At 38.8% G+C, this 25,486-nt stretch overlaps 1 protein-coding gene across 1 annotated transcript in view; it reads left to right on the plus strand.

Moving 5' to 3' along the window:
- The window catches only part of GUCY2F (guanylate cyclase 2F, retinal), a 110,945-nt gene that overhangs the window by 63,751 nt on the left and 21,708 nt on the right, over nt 1-25,486 (plus strand). The window contains exons 9-12 of the mRNA XM_040999789.1: nt 11,646-11,822; nt 14,898-15,054; nt 19,894-20,043; nt 23,353-23,501. Coding sequence (XP_040855723.1) covers nt 11,646-11,822; nt 14,898-15,054; nt 19,894-20,043; nt 23,353-23,501 — 633 coding nt within the window. The remainder of the gene's footprint in view (nt 1-11,645; nt 11,823-14,897; nt 15,055-19,893; nt 20,044-23,352; nt 23,502-25,486) is intronic.

A 25,486-nucleotide genomic window follows, 5' to 3' on the forward strand; every position in this document is an offset into this window, starting at 1 on the left:
CAGACTGAAGCAAAGAATGCCTGTACATTTTTAAAGGCTGATAAAAAGAAAACATAAAAACAGAAACCATATATGGGCTCTAAAGCTTAAAATATTTACTGTTTTCATACTTAAAAAAACAATTGCTGACCCTTGGGAAGTTGCCATAAATGTGAGATTTTTATAACCAGAAGCAACCTCTGTTTTCTTTTTCTGTATGTTCATGCACACTTGTTTCACTTATTCCATAACCTTATATAAATGGAAGGATATAAAGATTGCTATCTTTCCATGTTATTATATAGACAAATAGAGTTCCCTTTTTGTTACTTAATACTATTCCATTTTATAACTGTAGCACAACTTAATTATCCATTTTCCTGCTGTTCTGATTTTGGCTACTGTGAGTGTAAGTGCTGAGAAAACTGTTGTACAGTCCTTTTATGAATGCATGTTTTAATTTCTCTTGAGCAAATACCTCAAAGTGAAATTTCTGGTTGAAGGTAGTATACTTTTAACTTTATAATGCCAACCTTGTTCCCATTTCACCTTCCTGCATGCAACTTATGAGAGTGCTCTTTGTTTCTACATGCTTCTCAATTCAATGGAATTTCAAAAAGTTTGTGGAAATGGCAATAAAAGATACATGTGTTTGGTGGATTTTTTTCAATTCCATGCATATTGAAGGGTCTTCAAGAAAAGTTCATGCAAACATGTGTAATGGGAAAAAAAATACATAGTTTTCAGATGAGATTTTTTTGCACATGAGATTTTTTTCTGTTTGTTCCCTGAAGTTGTCTAAATGTATTTATATTTGATATTGACACTCTTTTTTTTAAAATTTCTGTCATTCTATTTTTGCTTTTAATTGTATTAAAAGTACCACACAGAATTTACCATCTTAAAATGCACAGGTAAGTAATTATGTTCCATTGCTATGGAATAGATCTCCACAACTTTTTCATCTTACAGAAAACGCCCATTAAGTGACTCCCTTTTTCTTTCCTCCTCAGTCCCTATTAAATATGATTTTATTTTCTGTTTTTATATATTTTTTTACTTTATATATCTTTTACAAGTGAGGTCAGATAGAAGTTGGCATTTTGTGACTGACTGACTTCATTTAGCACAATGTTTATGTTTGAAAGTGTTTAGGTATAATTGATTAAAATGAAATGCTCCTATTTTAGGTGTTCCACTGAATGAATTTTGGCAATTGCACAACTTGTGCGATATTTTCCTCAAGAAGACATATAATAAGCCCATCACTCCAAAAAGTTCTCTGCCCCATTTTTAGTAATTTGTCCTACCACAGTTGCAGCACTGTTCTGATTTCTAATACTAATTCTACCATAAGTTAGTATTCTTGTGGCCCTTGGATTTCATGAAACCAAAATATTATAATGTGTTCTGTGAGTGGTTTGTTTCTCTGTATATAGTGCTTGTTAAGGTTAACTCATGGTTTTGCATGTGCCAGTAGTTGAAGTTCAATATTTCAGTAGTTGGAAAATGATCTCCAAAGCTTTTTATCTTGCAAGTATCAAACTCTATACTCATTAGACCACACCGTTTACCCTTCCTGCTAACTCTTGGTAACTGCCGTTTTATTTTCTGTTTTTGTGATCTTTTAAAATGATGTCATCTGATGAGAAAAATTATTAGTTTTGAGGAAGTCCAACTGTCAAATTAATCATTTTCTTTTTCTCCTTTAATGTATTCATCATCTGTCTCTTCATCTTTGTTATTGTGGCTTGTCCAAGACATCTTTTTTTAATCGAAGATTCTGGGTTGAAGTCTACAATTCATCTTGAATTAGTTTTTGTGTTATAGCCTGGAATGTGGACATTGTTCCTTTAATAAGGGTATCCTGAACTCCAGGAACAATTGTTTTAGAAAAAAAAATTCCCTTCTCCCTTGGATTAGCTGTCAAGCTATTTGAAAAATTTGACTGACCAAGTATGTGTATATTTTTGGACTCTACCTGCTGAGTCATTCACTCATTAGTGTTTCCTTACTCCAGTACCACACTCTCTTGATCATCATAGCTCTGGAGTAAGTCCTGAGGTCACATGATTCAACTTCCACACACTTGTTCCTTTTCAAGATTGCTTTGTATATTCGAAGCTCTTTTCTCAGTAAATTCTAGAATCAGCTAGTCTAAATTATAAATAAAGTCTTGTAAAACTTTAATGAAAATTGCAGTGAATCTATAAACAACTTTAGCTAAAATAGCTGTCTTAACAGTACTGACTCTTACAGACCATTAAAATGGTATGTATTTCCATTTATTTATTTATATTTTATCTATTATCAGTGCTTTCATAAGATTATGTAGTGTTGAGTAGAAAAGGAGAAAGTGGACATCTTTCCCATATTCATGGCGCTTTGATATTTTGTTTTTAAGTTTGAAACTATCTGAATTAGTTTTTTAAAATTAATTTTTACACATGTTCTTTCTATTTCTGATTTATTTAAGAAATTTTTATTTATTTGAGAGGAAAAGAGACAGGAAACACCAGAACAGAGAGGCAACAAACTCCCATCAACTGGTTAACTCATTCCCCAAATACCTGCAAAAGACGATTGAGTCCTGGTTGGGGCCAAGAGATAAGAACACAGTCCAGGTCTTCCCTTTGGATGACAGAAACTCAATTACTTGAATCATCCCCATGGCCTCCAAGCTGGAAACAGGATACATAGCATGGAATCAAATCCAGGCACTTCGATAGGGGATGCAGATATCTTAACTCTTGGCTAAATATCTTCTTAATTCTTCCTAATTCATTTTCCTGTGAATTTGTATTTATCACGAGATTATTTCATATTTTCTCAACAATATTTTTTACTACATATTGCAATGGTCATAGGATTTGCTGTTTCACTCTGTTAACATGAAAAAATATACTGTTTTCAAAGACAAATTACATAAATTTCAACATCGAGGGGGTTAATTATACTTGAACATGTCATATTATTTTTAAATACATTGCTCGATATTATTTGCTGCTGTTATTAAAGTCTGTTTCAGCCTAGCTAACTCAGTAGGTAAAGCATGAGTCTCTTAAAGGATATTGCATGTGTATTTATGAACAGAACTGATTCATAATTTTTAAACATGTTTGTCACAGTTGAATCAGAGTTGTATTTGTGTCAACATTAAGTCTGGCTTGATAAAGTAGACCTTGAAACATTTTCTTAGACAGGAATATTAATTTGAGAGAGAGAGATCATATTTAGTGAGATCTTTAACTGTTGCAGTCAAAAAATAGAACTTGTAAATTTAGGCTTTTTAGATTTATTTATTTGAAATGGAGAAGGTGAGGAAGAGAAAGAGAGGAAGAGAGAGAGAGAAGGATCTTGCATATATTGGTTCACTCCCAAAATGCTTGCAAACAACTGAGTCTAGGAAAGATGAAAGTCAGGAGAGAGGCACTCCATCCGGGTTTACCACATCCGGGCAACAAAAGCCCAAGTAATTGAATTATCTTCTGCTGCCTCCTGGGATCTGTTAGGATGCTGGAAGGGCAGCCGTGTAGTTATGACTTGAACTGGCATTCCAGTTTGTGTTGTGGTGTTTCAAGCAGCAGCTTTTTAAAAAGAGATATACTTTATTTTTATCGCAAAGTCAGACACACAGACAGGAGGAGAGACAGAGAGGAAGATCTTTCTGGTGATTCACTGCCCAAGTGACAGCAACAGCTAGTGCTGCGCCAATCCAAAGCCAGGAGTCCAGATCCTCTTTTGGGTCTCCCATGCAAGTGCAGGGTCCCAAGGTTTTGGGCCGTCCTCGACTGCTTTCCCAGGCCTCAAGCAGGGAGCTGGATGGGAAGTGGAGCTGCTGGGATTAGAACCGGCGCCCATATGGGATCCTGGTGCATTTAAGGCAAAGGTTTTAGCCGCTAGGCCACAACGCTGGGCCCCGAAGCAGCAATTTTAACCTACACCATGGCCCTTATAAATTTAATCTTTTGATATTTGTCCAAAAGATTTTAGTGGGAGAGGGCAGGCATTAGGGCACAGGTTAAGATATCAGTTGAGAGGCCTTACATTTCATATTGGAGGGTTTGAATCCCTTCTGCCTGTTTAGATGACATGGAATAGATTTGCAGTTAGTGGCCTCAGCCTGGCCAAGCCCTGGCTTTTGTAAGCATCTGGGAAGTGAACCAGTGGATGAGAAATCTGTCTCTGTTTGCATCTCCACTTTGCAAATAAAGGCAATAAATGCTTTAACATGTTTAAATTAAATTAGAAAATGTGAGATTGTGTTTTCAAAAGGATTTTGATGGCCTAGCATCTAGTCTTCTTAAACATTTTTCACATAGCCTTGCATGGTATATAGTTTTGGGGTGTAAAGTTCTAGGAATATCAATTAGGTCAAGATGGTTGATGGTATCATTCAGATCTGCATTTTTGCCATATTTTTTTCTAATCTGTTTTACCAATTACTGTTAAATTTGACCTATTTTGTAGTTCTGTGAATTTTTACTTTATGTACTTTGGGCTCTGTTATCTGGTACATACACAGTGATCTGCTGGCAAATGTTTTAATGACAGGTTCTCTGAAAAACAAATTTCTGATTTGGGGCATTTTCTGATTTCTGTGCTGTAAATACTCCCATTGTGGGTGGTTATGAACTAGCCATATGATGTCACTGAACACAATATTGGTAAAAAAAAAAAAAAAACAAAACATGTAAAATCTGCTTCTTGTGGTCCAGTTATGAGGCAATTCCAGCACTTTACTGTGCTTACACGTTTATATTTGTAATGTCTTGATTTTTTTTTACTGTTACAAAATGATCCTATCTCTTGTGATTTTTTAAAAATTTTCATTTGTTTATTTGTGAGATGGAAATGGAAAGAGGGTAAGACAGAAAGACAGAATGAGAGACATTTGTGTCATCTATAAGTTAATTTCTACCTATCTTTTTATCCTTGAGTATAAACATCTAAGCATTTTTATTGGCTATTAAACATAATTAATGATGCATTTTAGAACGTTTTTATTGTATCATGTTGTGATGAATTGATTTTTTTAAAATTAATTTATTTTACTAATTGCATTGCATTATGTGACACAGTGTTATGGGCACTGGGATTCCCCCCACCCCTCCCCGAACCCTCTCCCCATGGTGGATTTCTCCACCTTGCTGCGTTACCACAGTGATGAATTGATTTTTAATCTTGAAGGAATATACAATTTTTTCCCCATTTTAGTTGTTTTTCACAACTTTATCTTCAGTGTCCATTATGTCAGTTTAAAAAAAAAGTTTTGTTCATATTTTATAGGCTTTTTTTATTGATTATTTGCAATTACCATTCTAGTGTGTTCTGACTTCAGTTAGAATCAGCCCATCACTAATTCTATTTCATTTCACAAGCATATCCATGCAAGAGTCTGCAAATCTCTGTATCCTTCACTATAAAATATTGTGATATTTAGACTGTGCCTTAGAATCTTTGATTTTAAGTCTTTTCTTTAAGTTTCTGATTCTTCCCGATTGCAAATTTGGCAAATATTTTTGAGGAAGAGAACAATCACGTTTATGGCAGGCCCAATTCCTCTGGTAGTACTTTGTTCGCTAAATGCTGAGAAAATGCAAGTGATTCTACTCCATATCATACAAGCGTTTTAGTCTCTTCTAGAGTCCCAATATTCAGAAAATACACTTTAGGAGAACAGCAACTCACAATGAGGTCTCCAGAAGTTTATTAATTGTGATAGAAATCCTGCACAATAGCCAAAAAGATTGCTTATTTTCTCTTTACACCCAGTAAAGTCCTTCTGTTAGGTAAAGCCTAATATTCAACTTGCGATAAGAATGAGCAAACGTCTCCAGGGAAGAACATGACTGGCATGACCTGCTTGGCTTAGATGGGTTCTTGCCTCTGTAAATTTTGAGTTCTTATTTTTCATTTTTACATTTTCCATTGTATTTTGGAATGTTTTTGCAAATGCTGTGCTTTTTAAAAGTTATACCATCAGAAATATTGGTCTTCTATGACATACATCCTATATGATATTCCAAATTCCTAAAATCACATTTCATATAAATGAAAAGCTATCAAAATGGCTTATTAGACCTTGCATGATATGGTTCTTCCATGCCTATTTGGTCTTATGTCACTGATCATATTTCCTTCAGCCACTTAGCTCCAGACAACTGAATTATAATAGCTCCAGTTGTTGAATTACAGTATTTTCCCAGCACAGAGCTGTTTCCTGTGTGCCACTTTTTATCACATATTTTAAAACATTTATTTTGACCTGGCACAATAGCGTAGTGAATAAAGTCCTTTGCCTTGCATGTGCTGGGATCCCATGAGGGTGCTGGGTCATATCCTGGCTGCTTCACTTCAGTTCCAGCTACCTGCTAGCGACCTGGGAAAGTAGTCAAGAAGCTGCTGGCTCCTGGCTTTGGATTGACTCAGTTCCAGCCATTGCGATCACTTGTGGAGTGAACCAGCAGATGGAAGAGCTTTTTATCTGTCTCTGCTCCCTTCTGTAAATCTGAGTTTCCAATAAAAATAAACCTTTAAAAGATTTATTTTATATTTATTTGAAACATAGAATTACAAAGATACAAAGGCAGAGAGAGGCAAATGGTGGGGGGAGTTTTCCATTTGCTGATTCACTGACCAACATGGCTTCAGGGGACCAGGTTGGGCCATGCTGAAACTCAGAATGAGGAGTTTCATCTGGGTCTCACTTGGTCCATGCTCTGCTGCTTTCCTGGGAGCATTAGCCGGGAACTGGATTGAAGATGGAGCAGCAGGGTTATGACACTGCAGTGTGTGGTTTAACCTGTTGTTCCACAGTGCAGCTCCCCTTTATCTCCATGTTACTATTCTATCTTTTCTTTGTGTGTTAACTCCATGCATCCTCTTTCTCAGTAGCTCCCAGTTCAATTCTCACTTCCAGGAACTTCCTCCCAATGCCTTTGATTGGCCAAAACCCAATTGTGCATACTTACACCATCCACCTCTCCTCTATAGGATTTACTGGGGTTGTAAGTGTATATTCATTTCTATTATCATCTGATTGAGATAAGATGACAGCTACTGTGTAATTTTTTTCACCATATGTTCCTAGCCTTCAGCTCAGTCCTTGGCATATTAGTGATTGCTCAATAAATGCTTGCAAAATGAATAAAATGTTGCTGATGAGAAGTCAGGCATCAGAGTGCCTATATTAGAACCTGTTTAATATGTTCTGTATGATGACCAGCCTCTGGTTGGTAGACAGTAGATAGGCTGATACAGAGATAAAAGGTCTTAAATAATAGGTGTGTATAAGAAAAAAGAATCAGTAGCAACAACAAAGTAAATAATACCAGTAGCTCTCCTAACCAAAATAAAATGTTAGACATGGACCTGAGTAATTGGACAATGAAGGTAAAATATTTTTGTTATCAAAATAAGTAGCAATTGCTTCTATGGTTGGGAGGGTGCATTGACATGGAGATTGGCATTTTCACAGTGTATTCATACCTGTCCCTAGCATAGTGTGGAATCAGCTGCTGTGGAATAGGAGCAGGTAGCACTTAACTCTGCTGTCATCATGTCGCAGATACATTTTCAAAGGGGTGAAGGGATCTTTAAAATGGCCTGGGCCAGTGTGTGACTCAGGAGCAGAATTCTCTGGTGGTTGTATCCTTAAAGGTTTCATTTCAAACGTGGGACTAACATTTGGGGTAGCCAGCTGAGGTGAGTTATCTGAAGCACATTTTTACTCAATAAGTACACAAGTTACTAAATTATCTTGCTAATTTAAATGTTCCAAAGATTAAATGCATCATGGGATTATCTAGCATGATAGTAGGATGTTTCTACATGTTCGTATCTATATGCTTCCTATTTGGGATTTTTTTTATCAGTTATACCTGAAGATGGATGACCAAAGATTTGGCTAAGACCCAAGCATCATATTTTCCTGTGTTAGGATTGCTTACTGCAGTGCTCATTGTATAAACAAATAGGCCTCCAAATACTTAACAATATCAGATACAACAACAGCCTAAATTTCAGCCACATAATACAAGGCTGAAAAGTAAGTGTTCTTGTTGAAAGGAGCCTCTATTAAAACATGATGACTTGAAGATACAGGTTATGCGTATCTTAAGGCTCTGCCATATCGTAGGGCCTTGTTAACATCTGTGTTCATCCAAACAAGTAGGAAAATACTTAAGAAGGGGTATACTTGCTTTTCAAAAATACTTAGCCTGGAAACAGCACATTTATTTGATCTTTCAGTCCATTGCTTAGAATTGAAACATATGGCTGGCAATACTTAGCTCCAAGGCAGGCTAGAAAACGTGTTAGCAATCTTGGTCCAATAACAAAAAGGAAAAATATTTGTGTTGTATAGCTAGCAATCTCTGACATAACCACTTTGTACTGTGTCTCCTGACAGAGTTCCAGAGTCTAGAAATTTGGGCTGTTTGGTTCAAAAGGGAATGAAGCATTAGAAGAAGGTACCTACTTTGCTACATGTGAGCTGAGTTTCCAAGTTTATTTCAACTGATTGAAGCAATAGTAGACTAAGAAAATTTTGGGTGCCAGACTTTTATGATCAGAAGGCAACCTTAGTGGTTAACAGCTTCCATTCCCATCACAGATAATTAAGCCTGGGCTTGGATCACCTCACTGGAGAATCACATTCATACTCTAGGTCTGCATCTCAATAAGTAGCCCAACATTCTCTCTGTTCTCAAATTAGAATAATCCTTGATTTCATTCTTTTAGTCTCCATGCCAGCAATCCATAAGTTATGTAGCTGCAATATAGATCTCAAGAATTGTTTGTTTTTGTTCATTCATATTCCTGCTATTTTAAGTCTAAACACACATACACACACATACACACACAGAGGCATGCACATATTCACACACAGGAACTTCGAAAATGACATGGAAAGTGAAATGAAAGCACAAATTTATTTTCATGTAAAATAATCGAAATGGAGTAAATAAGAGATCTCCAAAGTGTTCATGAAAAATATATGTTATGGAGGAATGACACGTAGTTTTCAAAATATTTTTGTGCAAAAATAAGCATCTTTTAAAATTAAAAAATTTGGACATGTTTAGTACAAATATATATTAGAATATTTTTGATTTATTGTCGATTGACCACAAATGCATAACATATGCATATGGAGGACTAACAGTGTGTGTGTGTATCTTCATACATCTGTGCAAACATGCCTGTATAGTAAGTTTCTGAAATTAAGAATTTATTTGTTAGAGATTTATTTATTTATTTGAAAATCAGAGTTACAGAGAGACAGGGAGAGAGAGAAAGAGAGAGAGAGAGAGAGACCCACCAGGCTGAAACTTCAGGAGCCAGTAGCTTTGTTTGGGTCTTCCATGCGGGTGTAATGTGCCCAAGAACTTGGGTCATCTTTCACTTCTTTTCTCCAGGCCATTAGCCGGGAGGTGGATATGAAGTGGAGCATCCGGGGTTCCAACTGGTGCTTATTATGAGATGATGGTGGCAGTAGCTTTACCCACTGTGTCACAATGCCTGTCCCGGTTAATAATTTCTTAACAATCAAATTGACCAGATAATTTCTTCATTTCTGACCTTTCTGGCTTTCCTGTGTTTTGTGCTAAATAAATTTTCCTCTTCTTTGTCCTCCCTTGTAATTCTTTCTGCAGGCTCTTCTTCATTCCCCTGTGTTTAAATGATGTTACATTTTCTTTTCCTTTTTGTCTTTTTATTCTATGTCTTTCTTTGAATAATGTTAACATTGCTCTCATCTAGTATTCACAAGTTCACAACTCACGTGTCTATTTATCCATTTAACTTCTTCCCTGATTTCCAAACCCTTGAATATTTCTACCTTGATTTTCTACAAGCATCTGATTCTCAATATAACCTTAAGTGAATCTCTCATCTTCCTCACCACCAAATTTGCTAAACTCTGGGCCTGAAATATAATGCAGTCTACCTCTGGAGAGAACATTTTTAGTAGACCAGAGTGAGGGAAATGACATAGAAAAAAAAAAAGGTAAAACACTAAGAAAGTATTTGAAATCATCTGGAGATTAGCAACAATATGAATTCATATGGAAATGTTGGAACCCAAGTCATACCTTAAGTAACCCCCTTGACACTGAGGAGCTGAACTTCTGTCCTGCTATGGTCAGTCAACCATTGTTTGAGATCTATGTGATGAAAGGTGGCTTATCTATGTCTTGGGCTTTAGGAATACTCTCTGTCTCAGCTCCTTCCATTAAGTCAGCTTCATCCAGTTAACTCCCTCAAGATAACTCTGTTATGATCTCCTTGGGGATACCTTCCCTTAGCTCTGTTAACATCTGAACTGTTTAACATCTGAACTCGCTCAGCATCATGTAGCTCCTTCCTTCAGAACTCATTTCATGGTGAAATACAGTCGCAGATTACTTGTCTGTCATCCCTCTTCAAATTTGTACTCTCACAACAGTAATTTTGTTCTTCTTTGTCTCTAGCATACAGTTCACACATTGGATGTTGTGGTCATACACTAAATAGCTCTCACATTAGTGAAAAAAAAACATTTGTAAAGGGAAGATATGGAAAAATTTTAGGTGCCTCATATGAAAAAAGCTTCGTAAACTCTAGCCTGATATTTATATAGGGAGATTATGATATCTGACCATTTGCAGTTAAATGGTATCAACTAGAGACCATTATGTTCAGTGAAATAAGCCAATCCCAAGAGAGTATCATATGTTCTCTGTGATATAAGGCAATGTTCACATTAAATACAAGATCAATAGATATATAGGTAACCATTTTTATACATATATTAATCTAGAGGAACTGTATAATTGAGACTAGAATATTGGAAAGCGAAGATACATCTCTATTCCCAAATAAAAGATGAACTCCCAATGAAACTGTTAAATGTATCTTGACAATAGGATGAGATTATCCATATCTACGATGTCAGGACACGCTCAAATATAAGAATGGTGGACTTGTGACTGTTGCTACACTATTGTAATTATAGGGGGGACAGTAAGAGGGAGGGGAAATGGGGATGGTAGAAGAGGAAATCCCTGAGCCTAAGGAACTGTCATGAAAATCAAAATCAAAAATAATAGATACTGACTAGGGGACTAATTACAGAAGGACAGCCTATTCTATCTTTTACTATTCTAACCATTATTATCCTCTTGGCTCATTGAGCTCCATGCCAGTGAGACCCAAAAGAATCAGAAGAAAGCTCCAGCTTTGCCATTCACCTACAAGTTTACCACTGGAGATCCCTCTGTGCAATTTCCCTCTTGAACCATTGTGTCCATTTTCCACTGCTGCTTTAATAGAAATGGCACAAACTTGTTGGCTTAAGGCAATACTGATTTATCTGGCAGTTCTGTAGGCCAGGAATCTAAGCAGACTCAGCTGGAGGATCTACTTAGCATTTCCCAAACTACAGTCAGAGTGTCTATTGTACTGACTTAGAACTTAGAGTAGGGCCACCTTTTTAAGTTCCTCTTTTCCATGCACAGGAACACAATGACATAGGTGCCATTAGAAGTCAGGGATCATGAGGGCCAAAATTCTGCCTACTACATCTCACATTCAGAAGGTCAAGCAGAGTCACTGTACCCTAAGTTCTGATGCCCAACTAAGATAGGACAGCTGTAACTTTCCTTTCTTCCTCCTTTCTCTAGATGAAAGACCTGCGGCATGAGAATATTAACCCTTTATTGGGCTTCTTCTGTGATTCGGGGATGTTTGCCATTGTGACTGAGTTCTGTTCACGGAGGAGCCTTGAAGACATACTGATAAATCAGGATGTGAAACTTGACTGGATGTTTAAATCATCTCTCCTGCTGGATCTCATCAAGGTTGGTGTAAAGACTGAGGGAACATTAGGTTTTCCCTGAAGATTAGAGCTTTAAAATTTTTTGAATATTTTATTTTCCTCTGATCATTGTGATCATCCCGCTCCTCTACCTTCCTTTCCAAAGGCTGTTCTTCATTCTTCTCACAGTGCATATCTATTACAAGGTGCTGATAGTTTGCCTGACCTCTTCCTTCCTGATTTGAGGACTAGATTTTGTGGTCATTGTGCACTCTTCTGCTTTAAGTAAATGCAAGTGGGGAAATGCTCATTTCCAGAATCTTGAATGCTGTTGAGCCCTACCTCTTCACTTTTATCTTTCAGAAACAGGTCTTTTTCATACCATAGATGTGAACATGGAACTCAGTTCTCCTGAAATGCCAAAGGACAATCTAATAAGTAGTGCCTCTATTTTCTGAGCCAAGGAATACTGATAACCAAAAACTGGGTTCATGATATGATGCATCAGTGGGCTTTCAGAGAGCCCACTATCTCCATAGAATGATATGTAAATTGTGTGTATGTATATTTTTTTATGGAAATGACCTGGATATTTAGTTACTTGTTAAATTTCCTGCATATTGATTATTTTTAACCTTTTAAAAGAGATTTATCTTACTTATTTGAAAGACAGAATGACTGAAAGTGAGAGAGATCTTCCATTTACTGTTTACTTTTCAAATGGGTGTAATGGCCAGGGCTGGGCAATGTTAAAGCCAGGATCCTGGAACTTCATCTAGGACTCTCACATAGATAATAGGGTCCAGGGAGTTAGATCATTATCTGCTGTTTTCCCAGATGTATTAGCAAGCAGCTGGATAGCAAATGGAGCTGGGGGCATTTAAGTTGGTGTGCTTTTTTCACCCCCAAGATTTGTTCATTTTCATTGGAAAGGCAGAATTTACAGAGAGAGGACAGACAAAGATCTTTCATCTGCTAGTTCATGCCCCAAATCGTTTAAGCAGAAGGAGCTGAGCTGATCTAAAGCCAGGAGCCTCCAGGTCTGCCACGCAAGTGCAAGGCAAGGTTACTTTGGGTCATTTCTGCTGTTTTCCTAGCCCTTAACTGGATGGGATGTGGAGCAGCTGGCACACACATTGGCACATATATGGGGTGCCAGAACTTGCAGGTAGAGGATTAACCAGTTGAGCCATCACATCAGCCCTGAATTGGTACTCTGATATTGGATGCCACTGTTGGAGGCAGCTGTTTAACCAGCAGAACCACAACCCTGGCTCTCAGTCATGACCTTTGTATGGTGGTCTTACACCTTTCAAGGGCACTTCAAAGGGGAAGACGTAACTTCATTCTGAGTCTCTGTATGATAGATGTGATCAGCCTCCTTGTACAAAAGCTCAGAGAACTAAATCTTTTCTTACACGTTGTCTGACAAACATCATAGGTTTTTAATAAATGTTTGTCAGTTTTCTAGTAAGTGGCAGAGCTAATAACAGAATCCAAATCTCTTGCTTGTTATTTCAGTAGTCTAGGAAGAAGCCAATAAGTTAAGAGAAGGCTAGAAATTACAATCCTTTGAGTCTTATGAGGATTGAAGCCCTAGCATTAGAAAACCTGGGGGAAACCTTGGCTACTATAAAGTCCACATGGAAATAGTAGAAGAGTATACACTTTCTGTGAGCCCAAAATATAAAACATCCAACTGCAAAGGGGGTCAGTTTGCAGTGCCTTTTCAAATTGAAAGTACTCTTGGAATAAACAGGTCTGAGTTGGCTACATTAGAATACATATGAATTTATATGCAGAATAATTAAACTCACCTGATGGAGAGTTATAGTTGATCACATTTGAATGTCATATGAAAGCTGCCAAGCAAGCATAGTTAGTAACCCTCAACCTTCTCCTGTTTTGTTGTTTATAATTCCAAAATTAGTATATTAAATTTTAAAATCAAATTATATCTATCAGAAAGTACTGGTGTGTTACTCCACCTTCTTTCTCCATATCCACACCCCCAAGATGACTACTAGCATTATTCTTGTGATGTATTTCATTGAAAAAATGGTCATTTTATTTATGTGGAAGGCAGGAAACTGCAAGATAGACCACCAGAGATCTCTCTGCTGGTTTCATGCGCGAAATGATCGTAATAGCCAGGGATGGGCCAGACAGAAGCCAGGAATCTGGAACCCAATCTGGGTCTCTCACATGGGTGGCAGGGACCCCACTATTTCAGCCAGAAATCACTGCTTCTCCATCTATACAATACCAGGAAACCAGAATCACAGCAGAGCTGAGCCTCAATCCCTGGCATTCTAATAAGGGGTGTGGATGTCTCATGCACTTAACTGCCACACCAAATGCTCCTCTGCTTGTAATTCATATGTATTTATTTACGTTACAGATGACTCTTTTTAATATACATGCTGTCACATAGTTCTTCAACTTACTATTTTTTTTTTTTACTCCTTTTATGGCCTCAAGTTGTTTCTGTGTCAGAATATACAGATTTATCTCACTCGTTTTAAATGCAGCAGAACATTCCCTGGTGTAGTCAAACCTTGTGGAGTCAGTTCTTGATTTTTAGTGTGTTTCCATATAATATTATAAAAGTATGGCATTTATAAAAGTAAAGCTGCAATTGTCATTTTTCTACTTCCCTCCTTGTGAGTATATGCAAGCATTTCTCCAGATAAGAAGCTGAATCCTTGAGTCACAGGGTATGCAGATTTGGCACTGTGTTGCACTAGCTTTTATCTCTCCCAACAAAGGATGAGAGTCGGGTTACACCTGTTGGGGGGAATCAGAATCTCCAAATTTCTGGAGATAATTTGTGTAAAGATCTATTTTCTTTTGTCTGAAGCTTCATTAAGTCTCCTAGTAACAAAGATTTTCTATATACACAAGATACAATTTTCTACCAAAGCAGAAAATTTTATTACTAAAAGGTACCTGATAACCGGTTGTTGCCAAAGATCTGCTTTGCATGTGTATTAGCGGGAAATTAAAGCCTTAATTCTGGATCACAACTGCTCATGCCATTAATAATCTTAGAAAGTGACCCTAAAAGCCTAAAACAGTTACATAAATTGCTAAATAAATCCTGCTGTGCCATCTGCAGGGCATGAAGTACTTACACCACAGAGAGTTTGTTCATGGGAGGCTAAAGTCACGGAACTGTGTGGTAGATGGACGTTTTGTACTCAAAGTGACGGATTATGGCTTTCATGACATTTTAGAAATGCTCAAACTCTCTGAAGAGGAACTTTCTGCAGAAGGTAAGCAATGAATTGTACCCTTGTAATGTACACAAGGTAACTCCAAGATTCAAATGAAGATAGGCACTTAGTTAAAGCCTCAGGCTGACTTGAGCTCCCCACTTTTGTTGAAAATTTAGCCTTATTTCCAAGCCAAGGGACTTGAATGAATTCTGCGTGCTGCAGCCTCTGCCCAGTCTTATCTTCTGAACAAAGCCCATGCAACAATGTTCACTTCCTGCTGTGGCAGGATTAGGTTGCATTGTTTGGAGACCCCAGCAAGTCCCTGGAGAAACTGGCCTAGTGCTAGGCACACAGTAGGTGCTCAATAAATACTTGTCAGATTGAATAGAGGGTAATTTGGGAGTTGGACCCCCTACAGAGTGCATTCTAGAATGGGATGTCATTACAGAATGCCAGTACTGTCTGTTGGAGAGGGAAAAGCAAGGAGGGGGCCACTAGCAAATGAATGCTCTGTGGGTTCTGGGGGATGACTTCAGAAAGAACTATGACCTTCTAGTAAATAAGTAGGCATGCATGCAATGGCCCTTTGGTGTTTTGTTTTCTATTTAGTGTACCTCTAACAGCACTAAACAATGCCTGTAGGGGTCATAACAGATTCAGGAAACCCAAGAAAGTTGATTGTTGGTGGTGGTGAGGGGTGGGTAAGAACAAGGGGGAATTAACTGGGGGAAGAGTGGGAGGAAGATGGAGAAACGGGCGGCGGGGGGGGGGGAGAATAGTAAAGGTTAATACACTTAGGAAATGTGGGCATTAAAAATTTGATCAATATTACAAGGATAAAGAATCGTGACACACACCATATTTATATATAAAGAGAAGCTGAAGGAGAGAGGCAAAGCCACACCGCATTTTCATATTCTTAAACAATCTTTAGTATAAGCTGTTGACTTCACTATATAAAAGAAAAATGAAAGATCTGGAGACATATACAGAGATAGGCCACTTACTTGTGTCATTATCTTGCTCTTTTACAAGATTTGTGGAATATTTAACTTTAGGAAGTCATATAGTACAACTTAGTCAAAATACAAATGAGACAATGGAGATTCTTTTGATTTACCTAAAACGGCAGATATACATCAGATTTTGAAGCTCCAGGACTCCAAATCAGGTCCTCTGAACCCTAACCACTGCATTTAGTCAAACTGCAATTTACAAAAGCAGTTGCCTGGTTCTCTGCCCATTCTTGCTTTCCAAGACTTGCTGCTCCTGGTAATCATGGTAAAAAAGAAGTGTCATATCACCTCTCTCTCTCTCTGGACCTGTTTTTGTTTCTGACATAGTTGTATGGGAATTATTGGCCAATCTGTTTGGAACCTTGAAAGCCTTGTATCAATTCTAAGATATTGGGACAACAGCTATGGAGATGGAGCTATGGAGATGGAAAATCTGCCAAATTTAGTCATTTATAGATATTAAGAAACAATTCAGCTTCCCAATGTTCCATTAAATTCACAGTTGGCCAACTTTTAAACTTAAACAGATCTTGTTTCCAAGTGAGTATAGAGGTTTTTCCTCTGGTGGGCTATTTCTTTCTCTGTCTTGTATCTTCATTCCTTCTTTCTCCAGTCAGGATTCTCAGTCCAGTCTTCACAGAGTGTTGCCAGAGGGAACTGTCTAAACTGCAAATTTGATCACCTTGCAGCTGTGCTTAAATCCATTGAATAGCTTCCCATTCCTCTTAGGATAAAGTTTAAATTTCTTTACATGGCTTATGAGCTCTGTGTGTTCTGATCCTTGCTGAACTCATATTTAGTTAACCCCTCCCCAACTCTGTTATGGCAAAGCTGAACTCCTTCCAGTGGTTGTTTTACACAGGATCTAACTTGCTTCCAGACCTTAACACATGCTACGCTCTATGCCTGGGACACGCTCCTCTTCCCACTCATCCTACACATTTGCATCTGCCTAAATTCTACCTCTTCTTCAGGGCTCGACTCAAGTATTACTGCCTTAGAAGGCTTTCCATGATGCCAGCACTCAGCTAAGTTTCCCTCTTTATGATCATTTCGGATCTTGAACGTTGTGGAAACATCATGCTGTCAGTATAACTAATCAGTTGTCGTCTTGCCCCACACAAACTATGAATTCTGTGAAGGTAGAAAACAGGTTTACCTTTCTCAGAGCTTTCAAAACATCTGGCCAAATGAATATTTGCTGAAGCAACTAAAGAATGAAGTGAAATGAAATAATGAAACTTGTGTGCACTTCTTACCTGAAGAGATGGATGAAATGTTATTTGGAAGATCCTAACTAGTGGCCAGGCTGAGATTTCGATTTCTAGTTCTGAGTTACTTTGTGCTATACTGCACCACATTGGCTTTTCAAAATCAATTTTATCACCATAGCAATGATCAGACTTAGTATTGGCTGCAGTAGGTACAAAAACAAGCCAAAGTAATTGTTCTAGCTTTTTGGAGAGTTCAAGTCTGATGATATCTAGTAGCTCACTTGATTCTGGACTGAGATGAGGAAATGGAGGTGGGTTGTAAATGTATTCATTACTGTCGACTTTCAAGTATAAAGCCTTATTTGAGCCATTAACAACATACATGCTGGTGCGCTCTGAAAATACGATTTAGTAATGGCTGTATCTAATCACCCAGCTTTTTTTTTTAACCAGGGAATTTGGCTGTCTTTTCCCTTCTTGTGCTTCTAAATGTGCAGGGCGAGAGGATGTTAGGAAGATGAAGAAGTCCCATGCTATTTTCCCTGCTTCCAAATGACCACTTCTGCCCTCCCCCACAAAACTATGGTGCCTAAAATGCCATGGTCAGAAATGTATTTCTTTGACTAACGTATCGTTCAATCTTTTTAGTTTTGTTTAATATTATCAAGCCTTCTAGGCAGTGACACAGAAGGGCACTGGAGCAAATCTATCTGGGACTTTCACAGGAAAGCGTGGTTGGTAGGTAGAAGGTCAAAGGGGCCTGGAGAGGCAGAAGGGGTGACAGAAGCTGGGTATTCTGGAGAACAAGAAGAGAAGATTGGTCCATGACTGAAGATGAAGTCAGAATTTATTTTTCACCATTTCAATCAGGGTTGGCAGAAAAGAAGCATTTCTGGAGTGAGTTTCTGTTGCTTGGGTTCACTAACAAATCAAAATAATCTCTGACCTTCCACACTCATTTCCAGCTTTGTAGGAACTTATCCTCCAGGCACCCTTCCCAACACTCCAAATCTAACTCCATGGAGCGTTAGTCATCACTACCTGCTGCCCCTCCTCCCTGTAGTGCCCCTTACACCTCCAACCCTTAACAGACCTTCTCCAACCTCTCTACCTGGACATCAACCTGTCATTTTCTCCAACTCCTTTCCCTTCCCCAAGCACAATGAGCCCATCCGCAGCCCTGTCCCTCCTTCTCCACTATGGCCTTCCCCTAAAGCTGCTTCCCCACCCTGATGTGGCTGCCCTTTCCCCACTCAGACCTCCTTCACTTCCCTGCCCTCTCTTACTGCAATAACTTCCTAGCTGGTCTCCCCCTCTCCTTCAATTCAGCTTGTGCAGGTTGCCAGATTAATCTTCCCAAACAAAGTTTTCATCAAAACCCTTCTCCAGTTCCAGCACCCCTACTGCCTTTTGTATTCACTCCAAATGCCTTCATTTGGCTCTCAGGGCCTCTCACCTTCTGGCCCCATTCTTCCAGCCATTCTCCCTCCCCCACTTCATCAACCCCATTTCTCTTTGTCATTATTCCTTAACAGAGGCCAAGCTAATCTGCTTACCACCCTCCCACCACCCGCAATTTGCTCCTTTCTGCCTCTTGTGCTTTTGCGCGTACTGTTTTTTCTCCCTGCAAAGCCCTTGCCCTCTCAGATTCAGAAAGCTGCATCATTGACCATGTTAACAAGCACAAATAAGATTTAACTTTTCCAGGAAGCCTTCCTGGATTAATTTTATCAGCTCAGTTTATTTTCTTAATAGCTTACACCTGATAAAATTGTCAATTTTCCACTTCAAGAAGTGGCAATTCCATATAATTCAACATAAAATATTTTCTTCCATCTTTTGGCTATCTCTTCATGTTATTCAAGTGTAGTTCTTTAGATTAAGAGGCCACCCAGAGCATTTTTTGACATTCTATTTGCTATAACTTCTGAAAGGAATAATCTTTTATTCCCCAATGAGGCCTGAAATGCAGGAAGCATATAACAGGTGAATATATTGTGGCTGTTATAACTGTTTGTACTGTATCTCAGTAACGGTTACACACATCTACCTTTCCCACTGGTTTGTGAACTCCACAAGGGCAAATGCAGGGTCTGATTCTTTCTTGGCACTATCAACATGACTAGCACATGGCTGGTGCACAGTAGATCTTGGATAAATATATATATATCTAAGTTGAAGAAATTGCTGTGTTTTTGACCCCAGAAAGGAATAGAGGAGATCTGGGCATCCTCTCATTCCTTTAGAGAAGATTTGAAGAAAATATCTTGCAAATCCCTAGGTTCTTGGCACAATCAAATCACCAGAGAAAGAGATCTTAGGAAACAGAAACTTTATGGGGCAACTAGTCTGGCAGCTCACTCACCTTTCCCTGGAAACCTTCCACCTTCTTACAGGCTCAAGAGAGCAAGAAACCAAGTGTCAGTTTCTTTAGTTGGGGCCTCTCTGCTTTCCCCACACCTCTGCTGTTTGTTTATATGGTTTTTAATGGAGAAAATCACGTATTTTCTCTGCATATAATTCCTTCCATTCATACATTCTGGCCCCAGGGGACACTAGCATGCCAATCTAACAAAAATATCAAACATCATCTTTCAGAGCTCTTAAGGATATTTCTCATGTCAGTTTATTCTCCTTGCATTCATTACATGATGCTTGCTTTTCAGAGTTGCTGTGGACGGCCCCTGAACTGTTGAGAGCCCCAAAGGGCAGCAAGCTAGGTTCTTTTGCAGGAGATGTCTATAGCTTTGCCATCATCATGCAAGAAGTGATGGTCCGGGGTACTCCATTCTGCATGATGGATCTGCCTGCTGAAGGTAAGCAAGCAGTGACTAAGAGTCACTAGGGACCCACCCTGACCCAACTCATCAGGCCAACCCAAGCTGTTATGATTTGCCAATGGAGTTTGTTCTTTGTGCTAACAGCCTGTTCATCTTCCAGTAGCCTTTGTTGTCTGACATTTGGAGCCAGAGAGTTTTAAATATCTAGGTGAAACTCCCTCACCCAGGAAAATGATTCTGTTTCAAATCATCACATAACCAAAGGTCCATAGGATGTATGTTAATTTTTCTATCCTTTTTTTTTTTCTCCATGGTTCCCTCTGTTCCTTTGAGACACTCCCTGCTAAACATTTCAGTGCACTTCATGATGCTCCTGGATATTAGGATAATCTTCAATGTTCTTGTGACGTGCCATAGACTTACATTCTTAACTCCTATAAAAAGACATGTTAAAGGCAAATGTTTGGTCTAGTGATTTAAGATACTGTTTAGGATGCCTGCAATCTACATCAGAGAACCCAGGTTCAATTCTTGGCCCCAGTTCCTGACTTTGCTTTCCTATGATGTAGACCTGGGAGGTAGTGATGACAACTTAAATAATTGGGTTCCTATCATCCATAAAGAAGACCTGGATTATGATTCCAGCTCTTGGCTTTGCTTGCAACTCAGCCTTGGATGTTGTGTGCATTTGGGCAGTGAACCAGTAGATGGGAGTTCTATTTCTCTCAAAAGCAAGAAGTTAAAAAAAAAATTAGGCAAGATCCAGCAATGGAACAACAACAACAACAATAAAAAGATGGACAAGGATGTGAGAGCAAGTGAGTTACATACATAATCTTCAAGTATAGGCCACATGATACTTAATAATTACAAAGTGGAAAATGGCAAGTTCGCAAAGTGTGAATCCTATAGACATTGTCTTAAGAGCATTCAAGATTATCATCACTAATAATAAAGCATGTACTTTTATATGATGCATGAAGGAGGATGAAACATTACTTCTGTGATATTCCTGCTAAAATATGCATATCTTCAATCTGAGTAGAAGAAAACGTCAGAGAAATCTCAGTTGAGAGACACTTTACAGTATAACTGATTAACACTCATCAAAGTACCAAAGTCATGAAAAGACAAAATAATCTTAAGATATCAGTTGCAGTATGGGTTTGTGGATTATGAAACAGAAGACTACTATGTGGGAAAAATGATGAAATTCAAGCACGGACTCTAGTAGTAACATTGTGTGAATGCTAGCTTCCTTTGCACTATGGTTATGCAGCTTACTAACATTAGAAACAACGAAGGGTTCGCAGTCTCTGTGAAACTTTTAATTTTTTCTGGAAGTCTATGTTTATTCAGAATTAAAGATTTCAAAGTGATAAAAAGGCAAGCAAGTCACTGAGATATTCTGTGCTCTACTTTGGGCCCCATCATTGCTCTTCTACTGAAAGCTCTTCAGCTATTCTTCACTACTTGTTAAATGAAGTCTAGACTTTTCACTTGACAAAGAAGGTTCCTCTAAATCAAGATTCTCACAATTTCTCTAAGCTTATCTTTGGTCATTATCTGGATTCAGGCTAGATAGCATTACTGGCAATGCTTTAAAAACCAGAAGGTCTCTTTCACTTCTCCTATTTGCAATGCCTGAAATTCCTCCACCCACTCACTTCCCAACCTGCCTTATCCAACTGGAGTCCCTTCCTCTTGGAAGACTTCTTTGACTCCTCAGTGTAGATTAGGTGCTGCCTTCATATTCACTTGTGGTTTTACATGCTAAAAGGACTTAACATTATTTGCTGTTGTTTATCTCAATTGGACTGAACTCCTCAAGAGCATGAGTCACACTGGCCATAAGCAAAGAAATGATCAGTTTCACTCAGCAAAGTTCTGAAAAAGTGACAAGGGCTCCTTCTGCTTCAGAGTCTCTGTGTAGAGAAGTTTCATTTCAAGAGATTCATTCCCATGGACTCTCTTATACTGAGAGCAGGATACAGCAATGGAGAAATAACTACTGGTGAAGACTGGACTTAATGGAACTGAAGGTTATGATATCATAAAGAACTTTGAAGTCAGAACAACAGAAAACTCTGTCATGGAGACAGGGAAGCACTTACGGGATCTGTAGGTATTGTAATCAGTGTAGGAGATGGAAGGGAAAACTTGTGGGGCAAGCAAGATTTGGCTCAAGAGGTGAATGTTAAGAGTTGCAAGTGGTGGAGAGGATAGTACTGGGTGAGAAGAAGTGGGGTGGGGGAAGGTGGAGAGAGAAAGAGAATGAGAAAGAGAGATCCCTTTTGTTGATTCACTCCCCAAATACCCACAATGAGAACTCAGTCCACATCTACTATGTGGGTGATAAGAACTCAACTTCTTGAGCCATCATCACCCACTGCCACCAAGTATTTGCATTGGTGATAAGTTGAAATAGGCAGCTCGAATTGGGAGTACAAACCAGGCATGCCTTCTGATACAAGTGGGGCGTGAGAGTACTAACTGTTAGCCCTAACACCTGCCCAGAACAGTTTGAATGACTTAGAGAAAGCTGGGCTGGAAGCAGAGAGAATTGAGTTTGAGGTCCAGTGTGAGGTGCTGTGACCTTAGGGCTAACAATTTTCTCTTGCTCCCAAGAAATTTTGTTCTCTTGGGAAAAGATCAGCCTGGCTTATCTAGGTCTTTGGGTACTGTTGAATGTTAGATATGAGTAGGGAGTTTGGAATCTCCTAGTAGAGGTTTGAGATATTTGAAAACAGAACAGTGTGGTAGATTAAGACTGACTGGCTTTAAATTCAAAATCTGTCATTTAATAGCCATTTATATCAGGCAAGCTATTATATATATAATGTTCATCCTATACTGGTACATGGTAAATATTCCAGTGAGAGTTCATGGACTAGCAACTGGTAGGATCTTTATGAGCTCTAGATCAAAATTCTGGGCCTATGCTGTGCCTTGGCCAATGGGGAGAGATAAATGAGTGTTTGTGGGCATTGTAAGGCTTATATGATTTGGGTATGGGCGAGGGAAGCCAGCACATTGAAGTTATTGCAATAGAATGGAGATTGGATAGGCCACATCCAAAACCTTGTAGAATCATGGTAAAGCAGTGTGTACATGATAACAATAGTTCAACTAATTAGCTTCTTGCTACCCTCCCCTCATTTCATAATGGAGCTTTTGTTTACATGCAATTTGTAGTTAGGCTACGAAAGAAGAAAGAGAAGAAGATGGCCTTTCTGTCTTTTCTCCCAAACTCTCCTTTTTATGGTCAAAACCCAGTTATCTTTGCTGAATCCTGTTTTTTCCCCCTCATGTGACTTATAAATCCTTTATCTTGCATCTGGACAGAAATTATAAACAGACTTAGAAGGCCTCCTCCTGTGTATAGACCGGTGGTTTCTCCTGAGTACGCCCCTCCAGAGTGCCTGCAGTTGATGAAACAGTGCTGGGCTGAGGCTGCAGAACAACGACCAACTTTTGATGAAATATTTAGTCAGGTGAGAACTCTGCAAATTTCATCACTGGCCAAGAGGCCATCATAAAGTCAGCAAACCTGAGGATAACCCCTTGGAATTTTTTTGCCTCTTGCTAAGTTGGAAAGGGCATGCCCCTTGGAGAAGCACATGGGTAGTGGGTACTTTGATGTCCCTGGTGCTGGTGTATTACCAGAGTTTCCTGCAAGAGCCTGAGGGTTCATTATGGTACTTTTCAGTGTCCTAATTACTGCTCCAGGTTATCCATAGTCTAGCCTGATCAGTATTTCAAAAATGAAATTGAATCACCAGATATTTGGAAGGATTGGCTTGGAGACTGTTGAAAGAGGAATACTATGGAATAGATGGGGCTTCTTGGAGATTTGTGTTTGCTGTGGACACCCTAGGAACTTATGAAGCTAAGCTGTGTTGTTTTCTGGAGGGTTAGTAAAAAAAAATATAGTGTTTTGGAGAGTTTGTTGAAATTGGAAGAAATCAGAAATGTGAACCGTAAAATTCAGAGATTCCTTAAGTTTCAAGGGCATTATTTTTGAGGCAATGGACAATGTATAAAGAGATAACTTTTATACTTAGGAAAACAAATTTCTAAAGAGGTAGGTTCTTTCCCTAGGGTTGTTGTTAAGAAGGTGGAGGAAAGGGCAAAGTGAGTAAGGAAGCCGAGGTGCAGTCTCTGTGTTGGAGCATGCTAGTTAGAGCTTCAATGAAATTGCAGGATACTAACGTTGAGGGTATGCTCCATGAGTGCATTGTCAGCCTTGGCAGATAGGCTTTTGAGCCTGGCTGGAGTACAGCACTGAGATGCTTTATGAGTGGCAGATACCTGAGGCGGAAAAGAGAAAGAGTTGAATTGAAAGCCTGTAGGGCCCTGCCTATGAAGTCATCCGTGTCCTCAGCTAACAATACCTCCATTAGCCCGACTGGGTTTCTTGAGGACACTCAAACAGGTGTTCAATAGTATGGAAAAGGCAAAGGACCATGAAGGTCAAATTTCTAAAAACTTAACATGAGGCAGAAGAAAAAGCATTTACTCTGTGTTGATGCTAGAGATGTTATTTCAGAAGGCATCAGAGAAGCTGGTGAAGGATAGTAGTGTACACCATCATGAGACTGCCAAACAAGATTTTGTTGGGGCTATGCTCCCTAAAATGCTTCAGTGGAAGTTGAATCTGTCTGATGACAAGGCTAACCTCTCAGCTTCCTGCAGTTAATAAAAGTTACATGGAGGAGAGAGAAGTTTCTTGAGTTAGGCAATAATGTATGTGTACTTTTGCATTGAGTAAAAGAAAGTATCTGAACTGGCTATGGAGGTTATACCCAATGGTTCAGAAGGAAATGCCTAGCCTTGGACTTGTCTCATTAAATGCTAAGTGCAATATGTGCGCAGTTCAAGCACATAGGAAGATTCACTGGGACAGAGGTGTTCGCGCAGTAAAATTATCCCCAGTCTTATTACAAACATACCATGGACATACTAAATATAGCAGCATGGATATTCTAATAATGCACCAAACTCCACATCTATGTAGATTGACAAGGTCCCCAGAAGGTATATTTGAATTTTGTAGCATGCAGCACCCTCTAAATCATCAGCATATAGCATTTGGCAAGACAAGTTGCATTTCCACATGATCTTCAGTGGCTTGAATGGCAAGTGTTATGGAACACCATTATTCTTGAATCCTATGGTAAGAAATTGGGGGTAGATCTCATTATGAAGCTCTTCGGTCCTCTCTAAGAAGGCCAAGAATTTCCCACTGTCCAAAGACTAACAACACAAAGCATTTGAAGAGGAAGGGGTTTAATATGTTGACTACCTAGAAGGATAAAATAGCACTTCCTGCGCTCTTTTCCTTTACCAAACCCACAACTGATCTGGGCTCAAGATCAAATCTGTTAAAGTGGTTATTGTTCACCTAAAAGTAGCTGAAAAATAAAAGAGCCTACCAAGAGTAGTTTTGCTCAGACTTGAAAGAACCAGAATGTAGAGG

The sequence above is a fragment of the Ochotona curzoniae genome, unplaced genomic scaffold (genome assembly GCF_017591425.1).
Source record: "Ochotona curzoniae isolate NIBS_2020 unplaced genomic scaffold, NIBS_Ocur_1.0 scaffold_1852, whole genome shotgun sequence".
Taxonomy (NCBI): domain Eukaryota; kingdom Metazoa; phylum Chordata; class Mammalia; order Lagomorpha; family Ochotonidae; genus Ochotona; species Ochotona curzoniae.